Raw genomic sequence first — 24,788 nt, 5'->3', positions numbered from 1 at the left:
TATATATATATATATATATATATATATATATATATATATATATATATATATAACCTGTCCCTGTGTGATAATTTTGTGTTTATCTGTCTCCCGTGTTAAAGCGAAATCCCCACGAGGACAAGTGATCGCACCTATCTTCTTCACTGTTGTCTCCCTACCGGCTAGAACAGTGCCTGGCCAGTAAACCCTTACTAAACGAATACATGCACTCAATAAACCCGTCCATCTCGTGTTATTTTCCGTTCCCCTTTCCCCTCCATTGATAGAAATCCGTGAGGGTCGTTATCCTTGCAGGAGAGCTCTAGAACCGCTGTTCCAAAGAGAGTCCTCTTCTCCCTCCCGGGGCGAGGCAAGCCCAGCCTGGTAGGTAACGGGGCTTCGGGGACCGAAAGACGGGCCACAGACCGTGCACCCGCCTCTGAAAAGCGCTGAGGAGAGGCGCCGGCACCGGGCGCCCCTCTCCACCCTTCCTGCGGACCGCCGCCTCCCCAACCTTAGACCCTCTGACCTGCCTCTCAGTCGGCGGCACACACTCCTCCCCCGCCGCGGAGCTCCGCTGTCGCTCCCGGGTACCTGCCAGGGATCTGGCTGGGGAGACTCAGCCTTGCCACCGCCATCCCGACCAACCGCAGCGCCCTCCGAGCCACCGTAGTTCGCGGAAAGTATAAGCCGGGCTCTCCTTCCGCATGCGCAGAGGTCCCGTTCGGCGTACAGTGTCTCTTAGCAACGGCTTCGACTCCCTCCTCCAGGGGCGGTGCATCGGAAGCCAAAGGGGGGAAGCTGAGGGGGAAGTGAGTGAGGCCAATCCGAGACGAGTCCCAGCCTCGATCGGCACGCCTCCTCTAACTGTCGCGAATGCGCAGACGGCTTTACGGCAGGCAAGGGGTGGGGGCAGCTGGGGGTAAGGAGGAGAGAAGGAAGCAACCAACCAACCAAGTCGCCCCCACCCCCCCACCCCCACCCACCCCGGACCTGGTTTACGGCTCCGGGCTCAGGCTCCAGTGCGGCCGCTGATTGGCTGCTGAAGGCTTGGTCCCATCCCAGTGACCCCAAAGTGCTGGAGGGAGGGGGCGGGGGTGGCCCAGTGCAAAGTGCATCCCGAAAGCCCCCTGCTTGGAGCCCCCACGGCTGGCACTTCGGACCCTGTATGACCCGGGACCTGCTGCCCCGAGACTTCCCGTGTGCCCCCGTAGCTGGGAGCCTTCGGCCCGGAGCGCGGCAGCCCCCTGTTCCGAGCCCTCAGACCGGGACTGCCCCCCCCACCCGAGCCGGGACTTCCTCCCTGCACCCCTGCCCCGAGGCTGCCCGGCGGTCAGGATCGTCGCCCCCATTCTGCTCGGCCGTCTGGATGCTCCGCGGGCTGCGGCCGTGAGGCACCGAGAAGGATCAGGAACACCCGTGTCCGGCCCTGCCTGGGGTGTTTGTTCAATGGAGAAGTTGGTGAGTGTGGAGAAGGCTGAAAGGAGGAAGAGAAGCAGCAGCTGAGCAGACAGGTAAAGTCAGTTACCTCCCCCAAGTGGAAGGGGGCTGGCTGGGAGGAAGAATCACTGCCTGCCCTTAGCACTTTTCCTTTTGCTACCCCTTCTCAGAGCCCCCTCCTCCTCGCCCCTGGGTCACGGCACCACTCACTGGTTTCTGCTTTCCAGGTTTGAGCTGGCTAGAGGAGACGAGAGAGCAGGAAGGGGTCAAGCCACCCGCCAGAGAAGCCCCAGTGAGCCTCTCACCAGCATCCTCTGTAAAGGTAATAAGCCAGACCTCCCCTCCCCCATTGTTTATTTCTAGCCCCTACCTCATTAAGCCTTGCTTTATTTTCAGCGTGGTTACCTGGAAATGCAACTCTTTCCTGGCACCCAGTTTCTCAGCAAAAACAAAACACTGCTGGTGCCTGATCCTTAAGATTTTAATTAATAATAACTTCTCTCTCCCAGAAACATATTTTCCCTTCTCTGTACATGGTGTTTCCTTTTCTGCTTCTTTTCTTTCTTTTCTCTTTTTTTTCTTTCTTTTTTTTTTTTTTTTTTTTTTTTTTTTTTTTTTTTTTTTTTTTTTTTTTTTTTTTTTTTTTTTTTTTTTTTTTTTTTTGCATTATCTTTCAGTACACTGTACCATTTATCCTGCTCTGAGACTTTGGGACCTTTTTGTAGCTCCCCCCACCTTACTCTCAGAGGAATTCCTCAATTCCTTGTTAATTGCTTGTTAATTCTGAATGGCTCTGCTTTTTAATTAAACCACAATTTTCTGTTTTCCCCTCATGTCTTCCTATCACCTCTCCTCTAACTCTGTCAGAAAATCTTTTGAGTTAACTGAGAAGAATTTGATAGACGAAGACAGAGTAATGGCTTGAAATTTATGAGTTTCAGAAATAACTTGACTTTTTTCTAGTGTACCTTAATAGCGTAGATAGTATGAAAGCAGTATTTGCTCCTGAAGCACATGCCTATAACTAACTCTTCCTGCTTTTTATGTGTTTCTGTGTGACAGAAAGGAATGGGTTCTCAAACTGTTATAAAATGATAAATAATATTTGTGACACCTTAGATTTTCTAGAAGTACTTAAAAATTTCATACACTATTTTGTTAATCATTTGACACTCAAGAATTTGAAAACAGAGGGATGTTTTTGTGTATTTAGAACCTAGGGCTTTATTCATGCATTCTTCGTAGATAAGGTTTCTTATTTCAGAATCCTTACAGATAATATATTAGATTGAAATTTAAGCATCTAATTCATGTGATCACATTTCTGTCACCGTATTTTGTTGCTGCCTCAAAAACGCACCAAAGGTAAGTTTAGGACACGCATGTAATTCCTAAAGAGGGAATATGTTCAGGGAAATTATATAAGAGTTAATTCACAAATTAGTCAAGTGAATGACTTCTCTAACCTCCAATAACAGGAGTATAAAGTGACTTGTTAATCTCAGTTTTTTTAATATCTCAGATTGTTTAGGGAATTTCAGGTACAAAGAAGTACTTAAAATAGCAGAAGTTGTTAGGAAATCTTTGATTTACTTTGTTCCGCTGGACTTTCTGCCTTCCCCCAAAAGAAATTAATGCCTTTCCTGATTCTTTTAATTGTGAAGACATTGCTAAAGATACTTTTAAGTGCTCTGAGGGTTTGCATATTCTTGAGACGTGAAACTGGACTCCAAAGGGAAAGTGTGTGCTACTGAATGGAATTGAAAATCAGTATCTTCCAATGACTGTTCCATAGTGAACATTTATGTGCATATAGGGTCCACTTCACTTCAGTAAAAGCTAGGCAGAAGTCTGTAAAGTTAAAGGCAATTTTCATTATGCAAATATGCAGATTACCAGAGAGATGCCCAATGATTACTTTAGGAATTTTTGTTTTTTAAGTGCTAAAATAGTTGAAGCATGTTTTTAAGGTAAAGATGAATGGTGTGGTTTCTACTTAGGCCTCCTTACTTGTATATTTTTTCTACCTTAGATATGACTCTAGCATGTTTTCATTGCAAGGGGTGTTACCACCTGAGATGGGAAGTGGCCGACCTGTGGCAAATCAGGCATGTAAGGTGACAGAGAGAACACTGCTTTCTTCTGGTTGCTAGCCAGAATATTCTCGTTGCTTAACTAATATTTCAGTCCTCCTCTCAGCTTTTAACTGTTTTTCTGTGATTAGGGAATATATTTATTAGTCGTTGGCATCTGTTCCTAGTATTAGCATGATTGAGAGTGTTTGGTCTAGACTATGCTGAACATTTAAAACGTTTAATACGGGTAATTATTCACCAGCGTGGACAGTTAGGCAGTTTATGTTTTTCAGACTGGTCGTTAAGTTTATATTAATTCGATTGCTGGGTATACAGGTTTTTAGAAGGAAAAACCTGGAAAGAGTCTGATTTATTTGATAACCAAATACAGATTGATAGTCACATAGGGAGAATAACTGATTTTAGCTGAAGATACACAGTGATGCATTTTGAATATGCTGTAGTTCATACTTACATTCTTTATACCTAAAGTAATACCATGCACGATTATTTAATATTATATTTTATATACATCTATTTTCTTTACATTTAACTTTGGTAACACAGAAATTCATACTATTCCTGAAAAGTCTAAAGTCAGATAAGGTTTATGTATTACCTAATGTCTGACTTACAGCCTTCTATTTCATTCTCGACTGAGGACACAACCTAAGGAGAGCGATTGTCTCATTTCTTGCTAGCCTTCTAGGACTGACGAAAGGCTGCTAAGATAATAAAGCCAGGCAAGGATTAATAAGATAATATTGACAAGACCTCCTCATTTACCACACTTGTGATTTAAACCTTGAGTTGAATCTGGATACATGAATTATACAATTTCCTCTCTTGCCTCCTTCACATTCCGTGAAAATGGTTGGGTTTTGTGCTGGAACATTTGAGAATTCTAGATAAGTTGTGCATGATAACACATCCTTGTGTTACATGGAGGCCCAGTAATTTGGAGGGAATGTGAATACCCTTACTTGTTTTAGAACGTAAGCACTGTGCTAATCATGTGGAGTGATACTAAAAAACAGTTCTACTTTATTTTGGGTTCTAGGCTCTCGATCATTCAGACAGTGCTGGTCAGCAGAGACCTCAGCCATGTTGTGCACTTGGGCCTTGTGGTGCTTCTGCAGCCATCTTGCCTCTTAGAACCTGGGACCCAATGATGGTTTTTTTTTTTGTTTTTTTTTTCTCAGAGCCGATATGCTTGGAGTTGCTGATTTTATTTTCTTACCAGCCTGTATCTCTGTCTGCTCGACAAAGAAATGCTTATTTCCTTTTTGAGTAGCAAGCTGTTATCTTGTTTCTAGTTAGTGTGAAATCTGAAAGCACAGCTCTAATTTATATCACCTAATCTAAAAATGTGTGGACTTTTAGTGAAAATAATATGCAAGGAGCCATTAGTAGCTAATCATTTATGCCAGAGGAAACTGGGGACATGTGGCAAATCTGGTAAAAGTTTTATACAATTTTAGACTGGTCTTGAATATATTTTATTTTATAGTTATTTTACTCTTCACTCTGTTCTGTGAATATAAACTTCTTTTAATCATGTGAAGCGAGAAGGTTAATTTTAACTTAATGAATTCCTTTGGCATTTTTATGGAATTTATGTAAATAAATTTTATTTATTTTTTAAATTTATTTTTGAGAGAGAGAGGGAGAGAGAGCACGAGTGGGGAGGGGCAGAGAGAGAAAGAGGGAGACCCAGAATCCGAAGCAGACTCAACTCCAGGCTCTGAGCTGTCAGTACAGAGCCCGATGCAGGGCTCGAACTTGTGAACTGTGAGATTATGACCCAGCCGAAGGGGGAAGCTCAACCGACTGAGCCACCCAGGCGCCTCAGTGTTAACATTTTAATTCCTAACTATGTAGTTTCTAGTACATTCAACAGTGTGAAAGCTCAGTGGCCTACGTGGTGTCCTTTTGACCCGACGTAGATTAGAAGAAATGGATTCATAGCATTTAAACGACACTATTCAACACACTGTCATGCAGTAAAACCTCATATGAAAATGATAGACCCTGGGGAAGGGGCTCGTTTTGATACATAATTCTGAAGTCTTGTCTGTATGTTGTTGTTGTTGTTGTTTTTTCTTTTTTCTGGCTGAATTCTGGAATGGAATTTCTAAGATTGCACCTTCAGAATTTTAGTCATTCTGAGTCATTAATTTAAAACAGCTTACATTGCACATCAGCTTACATTGTACGTTTATTTCTTTAGAAAATAGCCCCTTGGCCATATTCTGTTATTTTATAGGTGACTTCTTCATGAACTATCAGATTTTCAGACCTGTCCTCCTTGAGGGGAAATAGGCTTTTTTCCATTCTCGTGTCTGGACGTCTCTGTGTTTTGGGTTTTTTTTTTTAAGTATTCATTTTTGAGAGAGAGATTGAACACGTGCAAAGGAGCAGAGGAGGGGCAAAGAGAGGGGGCGGAGGATCTGAAGTGGGCTCCGCACTGACAGTAGAGAAAAGAGAGATGTGGGGCTTGAACTTACAAACTGTGAGACCATGACCTGAGCCAGAGTCGATGCTTAACTGACTGAGCCGCCCAGGCACCCCAACTTCTCTCTCATTTTTTAAATGGTACGCATAGCACTAGATATTGTATTTACTTTTTAAGTTCAATAGTCTTTTTTTTTTTAAATGTATTCATATGTGCATAGCTATGGCCTATTAAGTGCAAACTCTCCTAAAATAACACCACGATAAAATTAATTTCTTGTCTGGTGCTTTGGACTATTAGGATATTTTGGTAATGGTAGTAAGTCATTGCCCTTCATAATTTAAGTGATGTGTGCACGGTATGCATGTCTTAGGTTTTTTCCAGTAAAAACGGTTGCACGTAAAGAGTGCTTTTTTTGGTTTAAACCTATAGCACTTGGTATTGTCAGATCAGGGAAAAATGATCTCGACATTTTTAGGACATTTTAGGTCTGATTTATTTTAAGAATGCAGAAACTCTCTAGTAAAGTTCTACCAGGGGACAACTCCAGTGGCCAAGGCCTGGCAGTGTGCCAAACACACCACCAGGGGCTCCGTGGACATTATTTGTCTGATTAAAGTAGCCAATATGGCATTATTGCAAATTACTGTGGTTTGTGCATCCTTCTTGTTCAGAGAAATAGTCCCTTCATCCTTCAACACAAAGCCTTTTCTTCTTGTTATTAATAAATCAGTACCATTTCATATTCTCAACCCCCACCTCGCATGCCCTCCTCCCCACTTAACCCCTCTACCTTCATGGAAGTGGCAATGGGTAGATAGAAGGCATAAGAACAAGATTCCTAAAGGCTTGAAACCAGGGAGGGCCGTCTCTGTTTCTCTTGGGAGGCGAGGGATACCAGAGACACCCTTAGAAGTAAGGCATCCCATGGCATTGATTTTTGAAATATAGATGTAGCTCATGTGGAAAAAAATTGCCTGTTCATTTGTGAAAAATGTTGGCGGCTCATCATTGGAGACCTCTGTTTGCATTTTTTAAATAAGTTTTTCATTTTACTATAGTAGATTTACATAAAGATTGTACAGATAGTACAGAATTCCCATATACTCCACACCCAGTTTTTACCAACAGTTTATGTTAACATTATTCTTAATTAAAATCCATACGGTGTTCAGACTTCTTTAGCTTTTACCTAACACCCTTTTTCTGTTCCAGGATCTCATCTAGGATACCACCTTACATTTAGTCATCCTGTTTCCTTGGGCTCTTCTTGGCCATGACAGTTCCTCAGACTTCCTTGTTTATGATGGCCTTGACATTTTGAGGAGTACTGGGCAGGTATTTTGTAGAATGTGCCTCAACTGGAATTTGTGTGGTATTTTTCTCATGATTAGCTGGGGGTGATGGGCTTTGGAGAGAAAGATCACCAAGGTAAATTGCCGTATTCTTCATAGCATACTAGTCACATGACTTGGCACAGGTGGCTGTTAACCAGGGACACCAAGGTGAGGCAGTGTTTTTCTGGTTTCTCGCCCGTAAAGTTGCTCCTTCCCTCCTTTTCCATGCGGGAAGGAAGTCTCCGTGGCCCACACTAAAGTAGAAGGGAGTTAGGCTCTGTCTCCCGGAGTAGGGCGGATCCATACAATTATGTGGAATTCTGCACAGGAGATTTGATTCTCTTCCACCCTTGATCTATTTATTCAATCAGAGTGTATGGGCCTATTGGTGTTTATTCTCGACTTTGGGTTAGAATCCATACTGCTCACATTATCTTGCTCAAATTGTTCCATCTTGGCCACTGGGAGTTCTTGTGGCTGGCTCCCATGTTCCTGTGACATTCCCGATCACTGCATTTCTCTTCGGGCACTTCCTTTTTGGCACCGTGAGACGTGCCAGGCTCATCTTGTGTATTTCCCGCCCCGCTCTCTGAATTGAGGGCATTTCTGTAAGGACAGTTCTGCATTTTTTTGCAGCTTCCTGGTAGGAATTGTACTGATCATGTCTAATTCTCTAATTCATGTTTTAAGAAAGGACAGGGAGTTTTAAGTTAAATATTATCTCCAAGTGCACGTTGGCCAAGTCTTTGGCCTTTCTTGAAGGAGTCTGACAAGCGGGAAGAAAGGTGTGGAAAAAGGAAAAGGTCAAAGTGGACTGTATACGTGGATTGAAGATTCATTCTGCTGTGCAACCAGCAGCACCTATGACTGTCACTCGTCCCCATGGTGTGTCAGGTTGTCAGGTGACCCAGCCTTTCCCGTTGAAGTGATGGAGGGCTCAGCATACCCTCCCTGCTGGATGGGGTCGTAGTTCTGCCAGTGAGTAATTTGTAGAGTGATTTGAGCATCAAGTGTGGAAGTCACTTAGCATGTGCTCTTCACCTTAATGGAGTTCACAGACCTAGGATTTAATGTATATGAAGAAAGATCCTTTTTTAGTTTCAGTTGTAGAGAGGATTTTTCCAGAATTCATATAGGGAAGCTGGCAAGAGTGTTGTTCATCTTTTACGCAATTTGATATATATATATATATATATATATATATATATATATATATAAAGGACTAACCATTTCGAAATGATTAACATACTGCTTTTTGGGGCATATGAAGAACCAGCGTTTAAAGACATACACTCCTTTCGGTTGTCATAGAGTCCATTCTGGCCCTGGCCACCGACTCTACTGAATGAACACATACTTTCATTTTTGTCCTGTTGAGAAATTGCAGGCGCCTAACAGTGTGAGTTAAAAAGTAATTCAGATGAAGCAAGTCTGAAAATATATTCTGAATAGAGCAAAAGAGAAGATCAGAGGAACCTGTATTTGCATCTGAATTTCAAATATGTGATTTTTTTTAAATGCACTCTTCTTCAAAAAACTGTCCTTTTAAGACAAAAAAAAAAAATCCCTGAAAATACACCGTATCCTGGACTAGTTTGGAGATTAATGTAAGTGTCAAGATCATTTTCTCTAAGAACTGACCCGAGTTCGTTCTCTGCTCCGGAAGTTTGTTATAAAGTGCTAAAATGTAAGCCCATCAAAAGGTAGAGTGTGTAGGCAGCTCTGATTTCTAATAATCTTTAGGAATATTCCCATAATTGGTATTTTTTTTTTTTTAGGTTCAGAAAGCTCATTCACCCCGCAATCTGGACACACTCTGAGCTTCCCCCTCACAATGCTGTATGTGCACAATGGTTGTTAGGCAATCCACGTGTCAGGAGAAGGGACATTCTTCTGTAAGGTAAGTGACGCGGGGCCAGGGGTCAGCTCCGCAGCTCTGGGGAGGAAAATCCACACAGCTTTTCTTTTTCCTTCAAAGCAACTAACATACACTAAACACAACACTTGCTAAAAGAAAAGCCAAGTTTATTTTATTTTATTTTGACTGTTTGAATCTTACATGATAGACCTCATTTAGAGCCAAGGTAATTGTCTTATTAAAAAAAAAATCTGTTAATGCTGATTTTGAGCCTAGAGTAGGAGTTTTCATTAATATCTTCCAACGGTCTTCAACATCTTCTAACTCTAAAAATACACAAAACCTATTCAAAAGAGTTCTTGGTTTTAACATTTTTAAGACAAGAGCCTTAGTTTTATCGTGTGGATTGAAAAAGTAATTAAGTGAAGAGATAAGGGGGAAATCATGTTTATTAAGGGAACAGATTGTCAGGAAATTTCTCATTTCCAAATTTTCTCTGAGGAAAGACCTCTTTGTAGCAGTAGCCTGATATTTAAAAAAATTTTTTTTTAATTTTTTAATTTATTTTTGAGACAGAGAGAGACAGAGCATGAGCGGGCAGGGGCAGAGAGAGAGGGAGACACAGAATTGGAAACAGGCTTCAGGCTCTGAGCTGTCAGCACAGAGCCCGACGCAGGGCTCAAACCCACGAACATGAGATCATGACCTGGGCCGAAGTCGGAGGCTTAACTGACTGAGCCACCCAGCTGCCCCTGATATTTTTAAATTATATTATTTAATAGTAATATTTTTGAATGTGAAATAACCATTTTCAGTTTTTAAATCAACATAGGATATTTGATTGTACTCTTAAGCTGTGATGATTTGACCTAGGTCAGGCTTAAGTTTACCTTTGCACAATCCATAGCAAGAGGTTTTATAAGATAAATTATTATTGGCAACAAGATTATCCCAAGATGTCTAACCTACATAGGAGACCAAAATGTCTTTAAAGGCCTTTATCACACAATTTTTTATTTTTAGTAATGGAAGCCGCCTAATTAGGAGATGAGTCTAATCTATTCCTTGAAATTAGCCCAGATGGAATGGCTTCTTAGAAGCACGTTAGTTTAAGCTTCTATAAGCTTCTGGAAAGCTTAAAAACGTACTGTAAAAGTTTTTGTACACACATGTACGATGCCACTTATCACAATTCAATTTGGACTTTTTTCTCTTTGCATGAAGGAGATCTCATTTTACACTGAGCCTAAGTGTACACCTCTTTTGTGACCTACTGAAGGCCAGGAGACTACGTTTTCTTTAAAATGATTTTTTTCATGTGGTGAATCAACAGGTTGTTTTGATTCTTACAGTTTTTAAACTGTAAAGTTTACAGTTAAACTGTAAAGTGAGATTTTAAAAATCAGATTTTCTGTGTTTTCTTTTTTTAAATTTATTTATTTTTGAGAGGAGAAGGGGCAGACAGAGGATCTGAAGTTGGCTGTGCGCTGGCAGCAAAGAGCCTGACAGGGACTCAAACTCATGAACCTTGAGATCAGGACCTGAGCCAAAGTCAGATGCTTAACTTACTAAGCCACCCAGGTGCTCTGATTCTTACAGGTTTTAAATATTTTGTGTGATCTTGGTACTTCGCCAATTAGAGTAAAACTTTTAGAAGACTGAAATTAGAAAAGTGGAAAAGCTAATGTGGCAGGAGAAGAAGGGTGCTAAATCATGCATGCATCGAATAACAGAGTGGGGAGGATAGAAAGAAATAAAAGGAAAATGCATACTCTCTATGCAATTTACTTTACCCTACCCACTTCTTTCCGCTCAAACTTTTCACCCTTTGGGGCTAAAAATAAAATGTTACTGAAATACTTCAGGGGACTCATCTAAAAGTTTTTCTTTTTCTTTTTTTTAAACTGCTTCTCATAGTCTTTAATCTTCAGAGGCTATGAATCGGCCCTTTCATACCCTGTATTCAGTCACTGATCTGTGATCGAATCCTTGAGTGGTTTGTAACTGGGTGCATTGGGGAAATCAAAATCTTTAAAAAAAATTTTTTTAATGTCTATTTTTGAGAGAGAGAGAGAGAGGCAGAGCATGAGTGAGTGAGGAGCAGAGAGAGGGAGACAGAATCCGAAGCAGGCTTGAGGTTCTGAGCTGAGCTAGACGTGGGGCTCAGACTCAAGGATCCCAAGATCATGACCTGAGCCGAAGTCGGACGCTTAACTACTGAGCCCCCAGTAGCCCCAGGGAAATCAAACTTTTAAGCACTCGTCTGACTCCTGTTGTCGTCCGTTTTCTAGCTGCCCAGCATCACCTTCCATTATACCTAAAATAATGCCACGATGTCCATAGGATTTTGCTTTGCGTTTTCTTTTTTTTTTTTTTTTCAGGCATCAAGGCTTTTTATTTTATTTATTTTTTTGCTTGATTTATTTTTGATACAGAGGAGACAGAGCATGAGAAGGGGAGGGTCAGAGAGAGAGGGAGACACAGCATCTGAAACAGGCTCCAGGCTCTGAGCTAGCTGTCAGCACAGAGCCTGACGCGGGGCTCGAACCCACGAACGTGAGATCTGCCCTGAGCCGAAGTCGGAGGCTTAACCGACTGAGCCACCCAGGCGCCCCTGCTTTGCGTTTTCAAAAGGCTACAGAAGAAATTTCCTGTAACCACAGTTTAGGGCTTTATGCCTGGCTTTTTGTTTGAAATCTTGGATCATCTTCAGGAAGCTACCAAAGTTTTGGTGATAAGAGGTGCATGTTAATTAGTTGTATAGTAGGATGAACTGATGAGTAAGATTTGCATGATTAAACAATGGAAAATTCTGTGCTATTTAATGGACACACCGTGAGGAGCCAGGTATTCTAAATTTCACATCTTCTCCCTCCCCTTAAAGGCTGTTCCCTGTGACCTAATGAATCCTTGGTAAACAGCGGACTCAGCTAGGATGTTACACCACCATTGCCGGAGGAACCCTGAACTCCAGGAAGAGCTGCAGATCCAGGCCGCGGTGGCGGCCGGGGATGTTCACACAGTCCGGAAGATGTTAGAGCAAGGCTACTCTCCGAATGGCCGGGATGCTAATGGCTGGACCCTGCTTCACTTCTCTGCAGCGAGAGGGAAGGAAAGATGTGTTCGAGTATTTCTAGAACATGGAGGTGAGTTTTCTGGAAGCAAACCCTTTCTTGTCAAGGAGAAACTTAAATGTATGTGTACATTATGTAATGTTTAGTGCTTCTCTTTGGTTGATGCCCACCTTCTTCTTCTCTCCTTCGCGAAGACTTGTTGCAAATGTGCTGCGTTTTGTTTAAAACCAGATTGTTGAAAGAGCAGTTTGGTGAATGTAATGTGCTTCCCCCGCCCCCCGCCCCGTCACAGCCAGATTTCCTCAGGTCGTCTCAAGTAAAAGCAACCCTCCACGTTGTCCGGTTGCTTCTGTTTTGGAAGCAGAAGTGGTTGTGAGACCCACAATCAGAGAGTTGCACAAGCTTCCCGTTTGATGATTGCTCCTGCAAACAGCCTTAGCACGGGTCCCTTTACGTGCCGTGCCCTTAATGAAGTCCTATCTTTTGAAGTTACCTCTTTTAAAAAAAAAAAAACTTGGGGATGATGTCTTTTATTACTGGTTTAGAGCTCCTGCCTTTTCCAGAACTGTACACGGTTTGTAGTTAGAGGCTAGATTACCGGAGGTCTGGTTTACGTATAAATATACACAGTTGGAAACGACATCTGACATTTGCTTTGAAAAACTGTCCATTCCCGTAGTTAACAATTTCCATAACTAAGAAGAACCAACAATTGTCCCAGACTAGCTCACTTTTGTCCCTGTTGAATTTCTACTTAATTTTCCAACGATGGACTAGATGTGTTTCGTCTTCGTACCCACGTTATCGTTGTAAATTATGGTGTAAAGCAGGTTAGCTGGGACTCAGGTTCCACACGTCCCCCTTCCAGGGCCCGAATTGCTCTCTGACAACCATTTGGTTTCATTTTTAAGGTGTACTGTGTTACGAGACTAGTCAAACTTGTAAACCTACCTGAAGTACAGAAAACTTTAGAAGTCCCAGCACTCTCTTGAAGGTCGTGTGAATTACGTGAAACTAGGGACATGAAGGCTGTGAGCGGGAACTAATTGCAGGGCCAGGCTAAGCCTGAGACTGCCAAGTCTTCACACACCCCCAGGGCCCTGTAATAGGAACTAAATCCCTGAAACAGCGGACCCGTGGACAGGGCCCAGCCATTTGCTGTCCCATGCCGCCTTGTGGCTGGCTTTCCTCCCTCCTGCCACCCTGGCTCTTCCCTCATTGCACCTTACGCCTTGGAACCCTCAGTCCTGAAGTTAATGAAGGGGAAATATGGATGAGGAATAAGAGAAAGATCGAGCAAGTTGAGGCCGCAGGATCCGAACACTTAAAATTCTGGCAGTGCTTATCAAGTTCAGAGTTGACTTTTTTTTTAATGTTTATTTAGTTTTGAGATGGGGAGAGAGAGCGTGTGGGGAGAAGCAAGAGAGAGGGAGACCCAGAATCTGAAACAGGCTGCAGGCTCCAAGCTCTGAGCTGTCAGCACAGAGCCTGACATGGTGCTTAAACTCAGGAACTGTGAGATCATGACCTGAGCCGAAATCAGACGCTCAGTCAGCAGAGCCACCCAGGCGTCTCCCGAGTTGACAACCTAGTCCTATTATTTTCTGCTTCTGTCAGCTTTGCTTTTAAACAACTAACTAAAAAAAAAATGAAAAATCCACCACTCGGGTAATAATATTACTATGTCTCCTTAAATAAAACAGTTTTCAAATAAATCACAAATAAAGCCAAAGACCCCGTTGCCCAACTCCCAATCCTTTCTGCCTGTCCCCTCTCAGAGGTAACCACAGATAACTTCCTCATCCTGTTACTTACACTTACAGAAAGTATATTGTGTCACGCGTAGTTTTAGAACATAAATGATATTGTACTGACCACGTTATCCTGCAGTTGTTGTTTTATGCTGAACTATACAACTTAAGATTTTTTTTTAAATAAGGGCTTGGCAAAGTTCTTCTGTAAAAGACCAGAAAAGAAATATTTTAGGCTTTGCAGACCCTGCTCTCTCTGTCATAAGAACTCCACTCTGCCTTTGTAGCTAGCGTGACAGCAGCCATAGACAGTTTGAAGTGGATGAGTGTGGCTGTGTGCCAGTAAATCTTTATAAAAACCAATGGTGGGCCAGGGTGGGTCTGTGGGCCATAGTTTGCTGAACCTGTTTCCTCACTCACCTTCTTCTCTGCGCATCCACGGGTATGTGTGTGTGTGTGTGTGTGTGTGCGTGCGCGCGCGTGTGTGTGTGTAGATAATTTTTTACAGCTTTTATTGAGGTAGAATCCACATGCCTTAAAATTCACCCATTTAAAGTGTGCATACAGTTCAGTGGCTTTTAGTATATTTATAGAGTCGGACATCCATCACCGCAAGTAATTTTAGAACATTTCATTACCCCCAAAAATACTTGTGCATGTTTTATGCTACGCATAGATTTACTCTGTTCTTTTTAGCTGCTAATTATAGTATTTATTAGAATGGACATACTGTCATTTGTCTATTCTTTATTTTTTTATTAGTCAGGAATGGCTGAAATTTTCTCAGCAGATCTTATTTGTTGAGAATGTAACATACGTGGTTAAAAACCAAACGCTAGGTATTCTGGACTGTTCAGTGAGAGAGAAACACCTGCTCTCAAGCACCTGTCCCTGACTTCCCTTCCCAGAGGCAGTCATCTCACTGGTCTCTTTTGTGTCCCTGCAGGGATAACCCAGGCATCTAGGTGCATATGATTTTCCATCCTCCGCCTTCTAGCCTGCTTCTTCTTTTGCTAACAGTCTATTCCGCATCTTGCTTTTTCCACCTAACAGTTTACCTAAGCAGTAGTTCCTTATCACTACTGACACTATCTCAGATTCTGTGGCACAGTGATTTATTTAAACTTATCCCCCACCGTGGGACCTTTTGATTGTTCATTTTTTTACTGCTAGAAACAGTATTACAGAGAATGTCCTTGACTGCTTTTTTTCTTTAAACATATGTGAGGGTTTATCTCTTGGATAATTCCTAGAAGTGCAGTTGCCAAATCAAGAGGATGTTAAGTTTTCTTTTTAGTAGATTTTCGACAAACTGTCCCCCAAAGAAGGTTAGGATGGCTCTGTCCTCACTGACCAGGTGGGATAGTGCCTGTTCCCCGCCTTTGCCAGGCAGCCGGCACAGGATGGTTTGTCTTCCCCTCGGTGATTTGTTGCTTGTCTCTCTCCCTCTCTCCCTCCCCCCCCCCCCTGCTTTCTTCCCCTCCAGAAATGACATTTGAGTAACAAAACATTGCAAGACTGGCTGCTTTGCTGGTTCTTTTCTTATTGACTTACAGGAATTGTTCATATATTCTTCTTTGTTAGATATATGTTGTATCAGTCTTCTCTCTGCTTTTAGCTTTATCACGTTCTTTTTCTTTAAAATGTTTTTTAATGTTTTTTATTTATTTTTGAGAGACAGAGAGAGACAGTGTGAGCAGGGGAGGGTCAGAGAGAGAGAGGGAGACACAGAATCTGAGGCAGGCTCCAGGCTCTGAGCTAGCTGTCAGCACAGAGCCCAGTGCGGGGCTTGAACCCATGAACTGTGAGACCATGACCTGAGCCGAAGCCGGACACTCAACCGACTGAGCCACCCAGGCGCCCCTATCGTGTTCTTGATCATGTTTATTTCTGTTTGGCTGAAGTTTGCATTTGGTTGTAGTCGAAATTTATTTTTTGTTTGCCTTAGCTCATGTGCTTTGTTGTGTCTTGTTCACCATACCGGTGGGTCATTTAGTGCCTGTATTTTCTTCTAAAAAGTTTTATGGCATTTAGGTCCTTAATCTATCCAGAATTGATTTGGGTGTATTGTGTGAGATGGTCAGGTACAGTCTTATATTTTTTCCCCGTAAGGGTAACCTAAATCATTGCTTCTGTCCTCATTACTATGTCTTTCTGGCTCAGATATAAAGTTTTTATATACACATGGTTCCACGGAGTCTAGTGTCTGTTGCTATAACCCTGAGTCAGCATAAAACTGTTGTAATTAATATCACTCTATAATTAAAGTTTTGATTTGCAGGAGGCGGGATGGCAAATCTCCTTGTTCTTTAAGGCTGCCGTGGCCACTCTTAGCCCTTTATGTTTTCTTATAAAATTCTAAAACAACAGAACTACATATTTTGGAGAAGTCCCTCAATTGCTTTTATATGGCACCTTTTACCCGTTCCTGTTACCCTAGCAGAATTAGGAGGCTTGGGAAATATTTTTTTCCTAGCATGTTATGTATCAGTTTGGAAACGTTACCAGGAGAACTTTCCTCCTCCCCCGGGCCCTTAGCCACAGGTGATGCTTTGCAGTGAGTGCTGTGTGTTTAGTCTAAGCCTCCTCCCGGCCTCCAGACCTGTGTGTCCAGCTGCGTGTTAAGCCCCTGCCCGTTCATGGCTCACGCACAGCACAGGCTGCTGCTTGGACATGTTCCTTCGCAGTAGGCGGCACCGCAGCCTGCTCCTCCAGCAATCTAGAATCCACCCTTGATGTTCTTCCCTCTAAATAGTTGCCAGGTTTCATTTCTTTTCATCGGAGGCACTGCCTCGCCTTTGCGCAAGGAACCCTCTTTCCTCGTCGGGACCGTGGTGACGCTCTCCCTCATCCCTGCCTCCAGTCCTGCCCCCTCCTCGTTGGTCTCCACACAGAATGATCTGTGATAAAAATGAAACTTAAAATAATTTCCTTTTTAAAATCACTGAAAGTTTTCCATCTTTCTTAGGGTAATAGTCAAAGTCCTTAATGTGACCTGCATGAGCCTGCTCCTCTGCGGTATCTTTCCAGCTTCATCTTTGAGCCGCAGCCCCTCTGTGTTCGTATCCCATGAGCCCAGAGGCTTTTGCACAGGATCCACTGAGCCCCCCACCCCACCCCCGGCTCACCCCACTGCTGCCACCCTTACCTCCTTCATGCCTGCTTCTCCATCAGCTCTCACGTACCACTTTCTCACGGAAATCTCTTACCATCCAGACTTGAGCAGATCCTTCTATTACGTGATATTATTATCTGCATTGTCCTATCACAAGCGTAATGATTTACTTGGGTCCTATTCTATTTAATGTATATATTTCCTCTTAGTCTGAAGCTTCCTGAGGGTAGCACCCATATCTGCTTTGTTTTCAATGAGAGAGAGAAAACGTACCAGTTTCTAACAGAATTGCTCCCCGGCCATATGGAAACCAGACTAATCCTTTATTAAAAGATAGTGATTGAAAATGGGCCAGCCTCGGGGTGGCATTAGAAAGGTGTTTGAATTCATCGTACCTGCTCTTTTCCTAAAACCATAGTGCCTTTAAGAGCTTGACAATTTCCAGATTGTCCCCCCCTCCTGCTAATAAGCTTCTTTTGTGATGGGTATTAAGGTGAACTGAAGGCCAGTTCAAATGTGGGTAAGTGAGCAAAATAACCCACAAGAAACAAAGGTTCATTTCTCTCCCCCTCCCTTCCTCCTTCCCCCCAATCCCAGGAAAGTGGGGAGAAGATTCATAAAGGTAGTTAGATGAGGTGGCCAGTTGGTCCTCCACAAATCACTTATTTGTGTATTTATTCAGCAAATATTCGTTGAGCACCTGACGTATGCCAGGCTCTGGACCGGGCACTGAGATCCAGAATGAGCAGACACTGCGCTAGCCGTCTGGTCCTTCACAGTCAAGCGGGTGAATAGATTTATAGCCTGCGTTTATTGAGCAGTTAGTACCAGCCCAGTGCTTCATAGTAGTTCTGTGAGGGTGAGTAGTAGTTTTTCCATTGAGAAAACTGAACCACAGAATGGAAATAATTTGCCCAAGGCCATTCACCCCATAAATGGTGGGGCTAGGGTTCAAGCCCACTGTCTTAACTGTGACTCTGTGCGGCCCGCCTATACGGATACAATGCGGTTCCAGCACTCAACAGATGAGCTAAGTGCCGGGTATAAACGGTCCCCATTGTTGCTGGGGTGGGTGTGGGGGCCGCAGCAAAGGCGGTTTACTAGAGAAAACTTGGTTTGACTTGAGATCTTGAAAGGTGGGGCAGGGATGGGACAGTGGAAGGACAGAGATGTGGGATTGTTTGAAACATGTAGGACACTGACTGTGAGAGGTAGAAGAAGGAGGAGAACATGTTTGGTTTTAGAAACCGACAAAAGTTCAGTATGGTTAGAGCATATCCAGTAATGTGCTCTCTGGACTTGTGTGAGCCATCGGACATTTGACAGACAGGAGTAGCGGAAACAGACTTGTGTTTTGGCAGATTCACTGGTGATAGTATGTGACTTAGTGAAAGGGCCCGAAATCTCAGCAAGAGCAGGTGGGTGCCTGTTCCCTGATCAGAACTGTGGTCTCATTTCGCCGCACCCCACCCTGAACACATTTATTGAGCACCTGCTATGTGTCAGGCACTGTTCTGAACATCGTGGGAATACAGGAACAAAATAAGGTCCCTGCTGTCATGGCACTTTATTTTTTTTAGAGAGAGCGAGCGTGCGCAAGTAGGGAAGGGACATGGAGAGGGAACCCAAGCAGACCCCATACTATTGGCATGGAGCCCGATGAGGGGCTTGAACTCACTAACAGTGAGATCATGACCTGAGCCAAGAGTTTGTCACTTAACTGGCTGAGCCACTCAAGCACCCCAGCACTTAAACGTTTCTGAGTGAAGGAAATTCACAGTGAAATGTATAATGCCAGGTGGTGATCAGCACTGTGAAGAAAGATGAAACAGAGAAGGGATAAAGAGGTACAGGATTTTGTTTTAAATAAGGTATTTAGGGAAGGCCTCCAATATGCCACTTGAATGGAGTCTTGGAAGAAAGGAAGGCCACACCATGAGTATATCTGGAGAAAAACGTTAAAGGGAACATTGGGGTGCCTGCGTGGCTCAGTCGGTTGAGCAGCCGACTTCAGCTCAGGTCATGATCTTGTGGTTTGTGAGTTAGAGCCCCGCGTCAGGCTCTGTGCTGACAGCTAGCTCAGAGCCTAGGTCCTGCTTTGGATTCTGTGTGTCCCTCTCTCTCTGCTCCTCCCCTGCTCACACTCTGTCTTTCTCTCTTAAAAATAAATAAACATTGGGGCGCCTGGGTGGCTCAGTCGATTGGACATCTGACTTCGGCTCAGGTCATGATCTCTTGGTCTGGGATTTTGAGCCCCGCGTCAGGCTCTGTGCTGACAGCTCAGAGCCTGGAGCCTACTTCGGATTCTGTGTCTCCCTCTCTCTCTGCCCCTCCCCTGCTTATACTCTGTCTCTCAAAATAATAAACATTAAAAAAATAATAAAAAAAAGAAAAACAAGACATAATGCTTAATACAAACCACTCGCTACTGTAAAATCTGTTCACCTGTATGGTAAAACTGCCAGTGATTGATCACATTGCTCTAAGCAAAACGCAGCGATGACAGGCTGCCTGGGACTGTCCCGGGATGCCAGCGATGTGGCCACCACGGAAGCCTGGTCAGGGAGCGTTTGGGTGAAGCTGTACCTGTTGGTGCTGTGGGAGGAATCCAGTTTCATTGAGAAAATGAGTAAGTTTGACTTGGTTAGCTGATGTGGTCTCTGTTCCAGAAGGTAGAAAAAAAAGTGAAGCTCTCTCTCTTTCTGGTTTAAACCTAGGCTGTCCCTAGCAGACATAGCTATTTACATTTAAATGATATTTTAAATGAAATTAAAAAATAAAGTAAATTTTAAATGAAATTTTAAAAATCCAGGTCTGCAGTCAGAGGAGCCATGGTTCAAGTGCTCAATAGCTACCTGTAACTAGTAGCTACCGGTTCAGACCTCACGGATATAAAACATTAGCTTGTGCAGATAAATTACATTTTGCTGCTTTGCAGGCATTCCTTGGACATCCAGCAAGTTGGGTTTCAGACAACAGCAATAAAGTGACCACCACAGTAAAGCAAGTCAAAGAATCTTTGTTTTTCCAGTGCACATAAGGATTATTACATTGACACTATACTATAATGCTAAGTGTGCATTATGTTTAAATATATCTATAATCATACCTTAATTAAAAAATACTTAATTGCTAAATGCTGACCATCATCTGATGGTCAGCCAGTCCTAATCCTTTTGCTGGTGGAGGGTCTCGCCTCAATGTTGATGGCTGCTGGCTGATCAGGGTGGTGGCTGCTGAAGGGTGTGGTGGCTGTGGCAATATCTTCAAATGACAGTGAAGTTTGCCACATCAATTGCCTCTTCCTTTCATGGACATTGCTCTGTAGCACACGATGCTGCTTGATAGCTTGCTGCCCACAATGTCTTTCGAAATTGTAGTCACCCCTCAAACTCTGGGCTGCTTTATCAGCTAAGTTTAGGTACCATTCTAAATCCTCTGTTGTTTCAACAGCCTTGACAGCATCTTCACCAGGAGTAGATTCCATCTCAAGAAACCACTTTATTTGCTTACCTGTAAGAAGCAATTTCTCACTGTTGAAGTTTGATCATGAGATGGTAGTAGTTCCAGGTCCATCTTCAGGCTCCACTCTTTTTTTTTTTTTTTTTTTTGATATTTCTTTATTTTTGAGAGAGAGAGAGAGAGACAGACAGACAGACAGACACGAGCAGGGGAAGGGCAGAGGGAGAAGGAGACATAGAATCCGAAGCAGCTCCAGGCCCCAAGCTGGCAGCACAGAGCCCAACGTGGGGCTCAAACTCATGGACCATGAGGTTGTGACCTGAGCTGAAGTCTGACACTCAACCAACTCTGCCATCCAGGCACCCCTTTTGGGTTCTACCTCTAGTCCTAGTTCTCCTGCTGTTTCCACCACATCTGTAGTCCCTTCTTCCTCTGAGGTCTTGAACCCTCAAAATCATCCATGAGGGTTGGAATCAACTTGTTCCAAACTCTTGTTGATATGTTACCTCTTCCCACAAATCACAAATGTCCTTAGTGACAGTTAGAATGGTGGATTGTTTCCAGAAGGTTTTTCATTTTCTTTGCATGGATCCAGTAGAGAAATCATTGTGAATGGCAGCTGGAGCCTTAGAAAATGTATTTCTTAAGTAGTAAGATTTAAAAGTTGGAATTACTGCTTGATCCATTGGCCGCAGAACGGATGTTGTGCTCACAGGCATGAAAACAACATTAATTTCATTGTATGTCTCAATTAGAGCTCTTGTGTGGCCAGGTGCATTGTCTCCCATCCAAGTACTAACCAGGCCCGACCCTGCTTAGCTTCCGAGGTCAGACGAGATCAGGCGCGTTCAGGGTGGTAGGGCTGTAGACGGCCAGGTGCATTGTCAACAAGCTGTCACATTTTAAAAGGAACCTTTGAGCAGTAAGTCTCAACAGGAGGCTTAGAATGGTCTGTAAACCGTGTTGTAAACAGATGTTCTGTCATCCAGGCTTTGTTTTTCCCCTTATAGAGCACAGGCAAAGTAGATTTAGAATGATTTGTAAGGGCCCCAGGATTTTCAAAATGGTATGTGAGCAATGGCCTCAACTCTTAAGTCACCAGCCGCATTAGCCCCTAACAAGAGAGTCAGCCTGTCCTTTGAAGCTTTGAAACCAGGTATTGACTTCTCCCCTCTAGCTATGAAAGTCCTGCATGGCATCCAGCTTCTTCCAGAAGAAGGCTGTTCTGTGTACGTTGAAAATCTATTGTTTAGTGTATTCATCATCATTATCTTAGCTAGATCTTCTGGATAACTTGCTGTGGCTTCTACATGAGCACTTGACTTGATGCTCACCTTGCCTTTTATGTTATATAGACAGCTTCTTTCCTTAAACTCATTGACCAACCTGCTAGCTTCAAATTCTTCCTCTGCAGCTTCCTCCTCACTCTGAGCTCTTCACAGAAAGAATGAGGGCCTGGCTCTCTGGACTAGGCTTTGGCTTAAGAGAAATTGTGGCTAGTTTGATCTTCTGTCCAGACCACTGAAACTTTCTCTGTATCAGCAATAAGGCTGTTTTGCTTTCTGTTCATTTGTGTGTTCACTGGAGTCGCACTTGTTATTTCCTTCAAGAACTTTCCTTTGCATTCACAGCATGGCTAGCTGGCACCAGAGGCCTAGCTTTCTGCCCATCTTGGCTTTCAACTCGCCTTCCTCATTAAGCTTAATCATTTCTAGCTTTTGATTTAAAGTGGGAGACACATGGCTCTTTCCTTTCACTTGAACACTTAGAGATCATTATAGGGTTATAAATTAGCCTAATTTCAGTATTGTCATGTCTCAGGGAACAGGGAGGAGAGGGAGAGAGATGGGGTAATGGCCAGTCGTCATTGCTTACTTTTCCCATCTTATTTGGGTGCAGTCCATGGTTCCCCCAAACCATTATAATAGTAATATCAGATATCAAACACAAATGTGATGCGTGTAAGAGTAATACAGCATATTAGTAATATAATACAATAACTAGTAATAGTACATTATAAATCCTTCGTAATCTTTCTGTTCAGATTAGTTTGCTGTTGGAGTTATGCAGAGGAGTCTGGATTATAATAGTGGGAAGTACAAGAAACCCATTGTTATTATCATTTTCATTTTCCTATTAGGAATATCTCTAAAAACTCTAAGATCATATTGGACATTTTATGAAAGTAACATTAAGAGACCCTGTCTTAGGTGTGTTTATCTTTAGATTGTGTTCATGTAACTGAACTTGTGGGCAGTCAGCAGAAACTCTAGAAGTTAAGTCCATAAAGCAAATTTCCATAGGAACCTGAGGAAAGAATCCGAGTTCCTCTTGATACAGTAGGTAAAATCCTCATGGTGAAACACATGAAAATACGTTAGGGAGGCAAGGAATGAATCAAATCCATAGCAGTGTGATGAGAAATTATTTTTAGCTTTTCCAAAAAGAAATAGTTTAGCAAATTATTATCTTAAATGTGATAAAGCAGAGACATTAATGGCAGGAATTTATGAAAGCACTTGTAGAAGCAGTTTGGAAGTATGTATTAGATCCTTAGAACTGGGAGATCTTTTGGTCCAGTAAATTTACTTCTGATTAATATATTATAAGAAATCCATCCTAAATGAAGGGATTTTTTGTGTCTGAAAATTTCACCCTTCGTTTCATATAATTTTTAAAATTCTCATGCCCAAATATAGAGAAAAGATTAAATTGGTAGACTGTGATCACATGTATGTGTAATTTTTTAAAAGGTATACAAGAAAACTGCAAGTCTACTGTTGGTGCTGAGTGTAATTATCAGGGATTGCTGGTTTTTTGTGCTTTACTAAATTTTCTAAATTTTCAGTTTTTCATTAAAGAAAAAATTTGTGGGAGAAATCCTGTTTAAAGACATTATACCATCTGACTTTCCAACATTGTATTTTGTGGTGAATTATTAGCAGAGTTTTAGGTGTTTGTTTAGATTGTTTTCCTCCATCAGTGTTGCCTTTCTATCCTGTGTTAATATAGCACAACGCACACCGTGTAACTGTTTCAGACCTCCACGCAGTGCCTGTTCCTGTGTAACTTAGCTAATAGCATTTGGTGCTTCCAGTAACTTTTTAAAGAGTAATCACATGGATAGTGAACCAGGGTATGGTGCTTATGTGTTTATTGTCCTGATTCTAGCATTTTGCTTTTAAATACGAATGAAATGCAAAATCCCGGTTATGATTTTGACCAGGTTCACGTGTATTTTTCAATCTTTAGACCAACCACTAAAAAAACAAGAAACCAAGATGTACAGTAGTAAAACCTTGGATTGTGAATAACTTGTTCTGTGAGGGTTCTGCAAGACGAGCAAACATTTCTAATAAATAGTAACTTGATAAACGAGCGATGTCTTGCAATACAAGTTGTATGTGATGCCGAATGTCACATGATCACAACTGAGACCAATGGTTCTTCTCTCTCTCTCTCTCTCTCTCTCTCTCTCTCACTCTCACTGCCATATTGTGGGTGGTCATCAATGCAATGTTACATTTCTGCAAAATCTTCAAAAGGAGACAAAAACAAATGTCATTAGATAGGTTCCTTGTTAAAGTTGCACAAAAAGGAAAAGGTTGCATTGAGTCAGTAGATAGCTGTGCTTCTGTTGATGATAGCAAAAGTTGCTGTACACAATAACCCTCCCTCCTCTCTGTTGCCTCCCTCACACCAGCCCCGAAGGTTTACAAAGGTAAGTGCAGGTTAATTCATTTATTTTTCTTTACATTTTGTATTTCCTTTATTATTTTATATTATACTATAGTATTGTAATCATTTTTATATGAATATTTTTGGGTTGTGGAACAAATCATCTGAGTTTCCATTATTTCTTATGGGAAATCGCTTTGATATACAAGTGCTTTGGATTACAAGCATGTTCCTAGAATGAATTATGCTCGCAAACCAAGGTCTTATTGTATAGCTAAAAAGTCAATAGAGGAATTAAAATAGTATGCAAAAAATTGGTCTAATAGTACAAAAAAGGCATTAAAAGGAAGAAGGGGGACAATTGGGGAGACAAATGGAAAGCAAATGGTAGATCTAAATTCAGTTATATCAATAATTATATTAAACATGAATGGACTAAACACTCCTGGTTAGAAGCTAGAAATTGTCAGAAAGGAGAAGTAGACAAGACTCAATGAAATGCTGCCTACAAGAGATACACTTTAAGTATAGAGATACAGTTAGGTTGAAAGTAGATAAATGGAT

The 24,788-nt window shown here is 42.3% G+C and overlaps 2 protein-coding genes across 6 annotated transcripts in view; one reads left to right on the top strand and one right to left on the bottom strand.

Moving 5' to 3' along the window:
- Positions 1-628, bottom strand: part of LINS1 (lines homolog 1) — a 24,793-nt gene extending 24,165 nt beyond the window's left edge. For all 5 annotated transcript variants that reach the window (XM_029950900.1, XM_029950906.1, XM_029950902.1 and 2 more), the window contains exon 1: positions 509-628. The gene's annotated coding sequence lies outside the window, so the exon portion shown is untranslated. The remainder of the gene's footprint in view (positions 1-508) is intronic.
- Positions 629-1,003: 375 nt separating this feature from the next.
- Positions 1,004-24,788, top strand: part of ASB7 (ankyrin repeat and SOCS box containing 7) — a 51,331-nt gene continuing 27,546 nt past the window's right edge. Inside the window, exons 1-4 of the mRNA XM_029952411.1 lie at positions 1,004-1,493; positions 1,647-1,741; positions 9,065-9,186; positions 12,029-12,290. Of these exons, the coding sequence (XP_029808271.1) occupies positions 12,080-12,290 (211 nt within the window). The 5' untranslated portion in view covers positions 1,004-1,493; positions 1,647-1,741; positions 9,065-9,186; positions 12,029-12,079. The remainder of the gene's footprint in view (positions 1,494-1,646; positions 1,742-9,064; positions 9,187-12,028; positions 12,291-24,788) is intronic.

Source organism: Suricata suricatta, chromosome 9 (genome assembly GCF_006229205.1).
Source record: "Suricata suricatta isolate VVHF042 chromosome 9, meerkat_22Aug2017_6uvM2_HiC, whole genome shotgun sequence".
Lineage (NCBI taxonomy): Eukaryota > Metazoa > Chordata > Mammalia > Carnivora > Herpestidae > Suricata > Suricata suricatta.
Note: the sequence above shows the minus strand (reverse complement) of the source record. Positions and strands in the feature narration are given on the sequence as shown.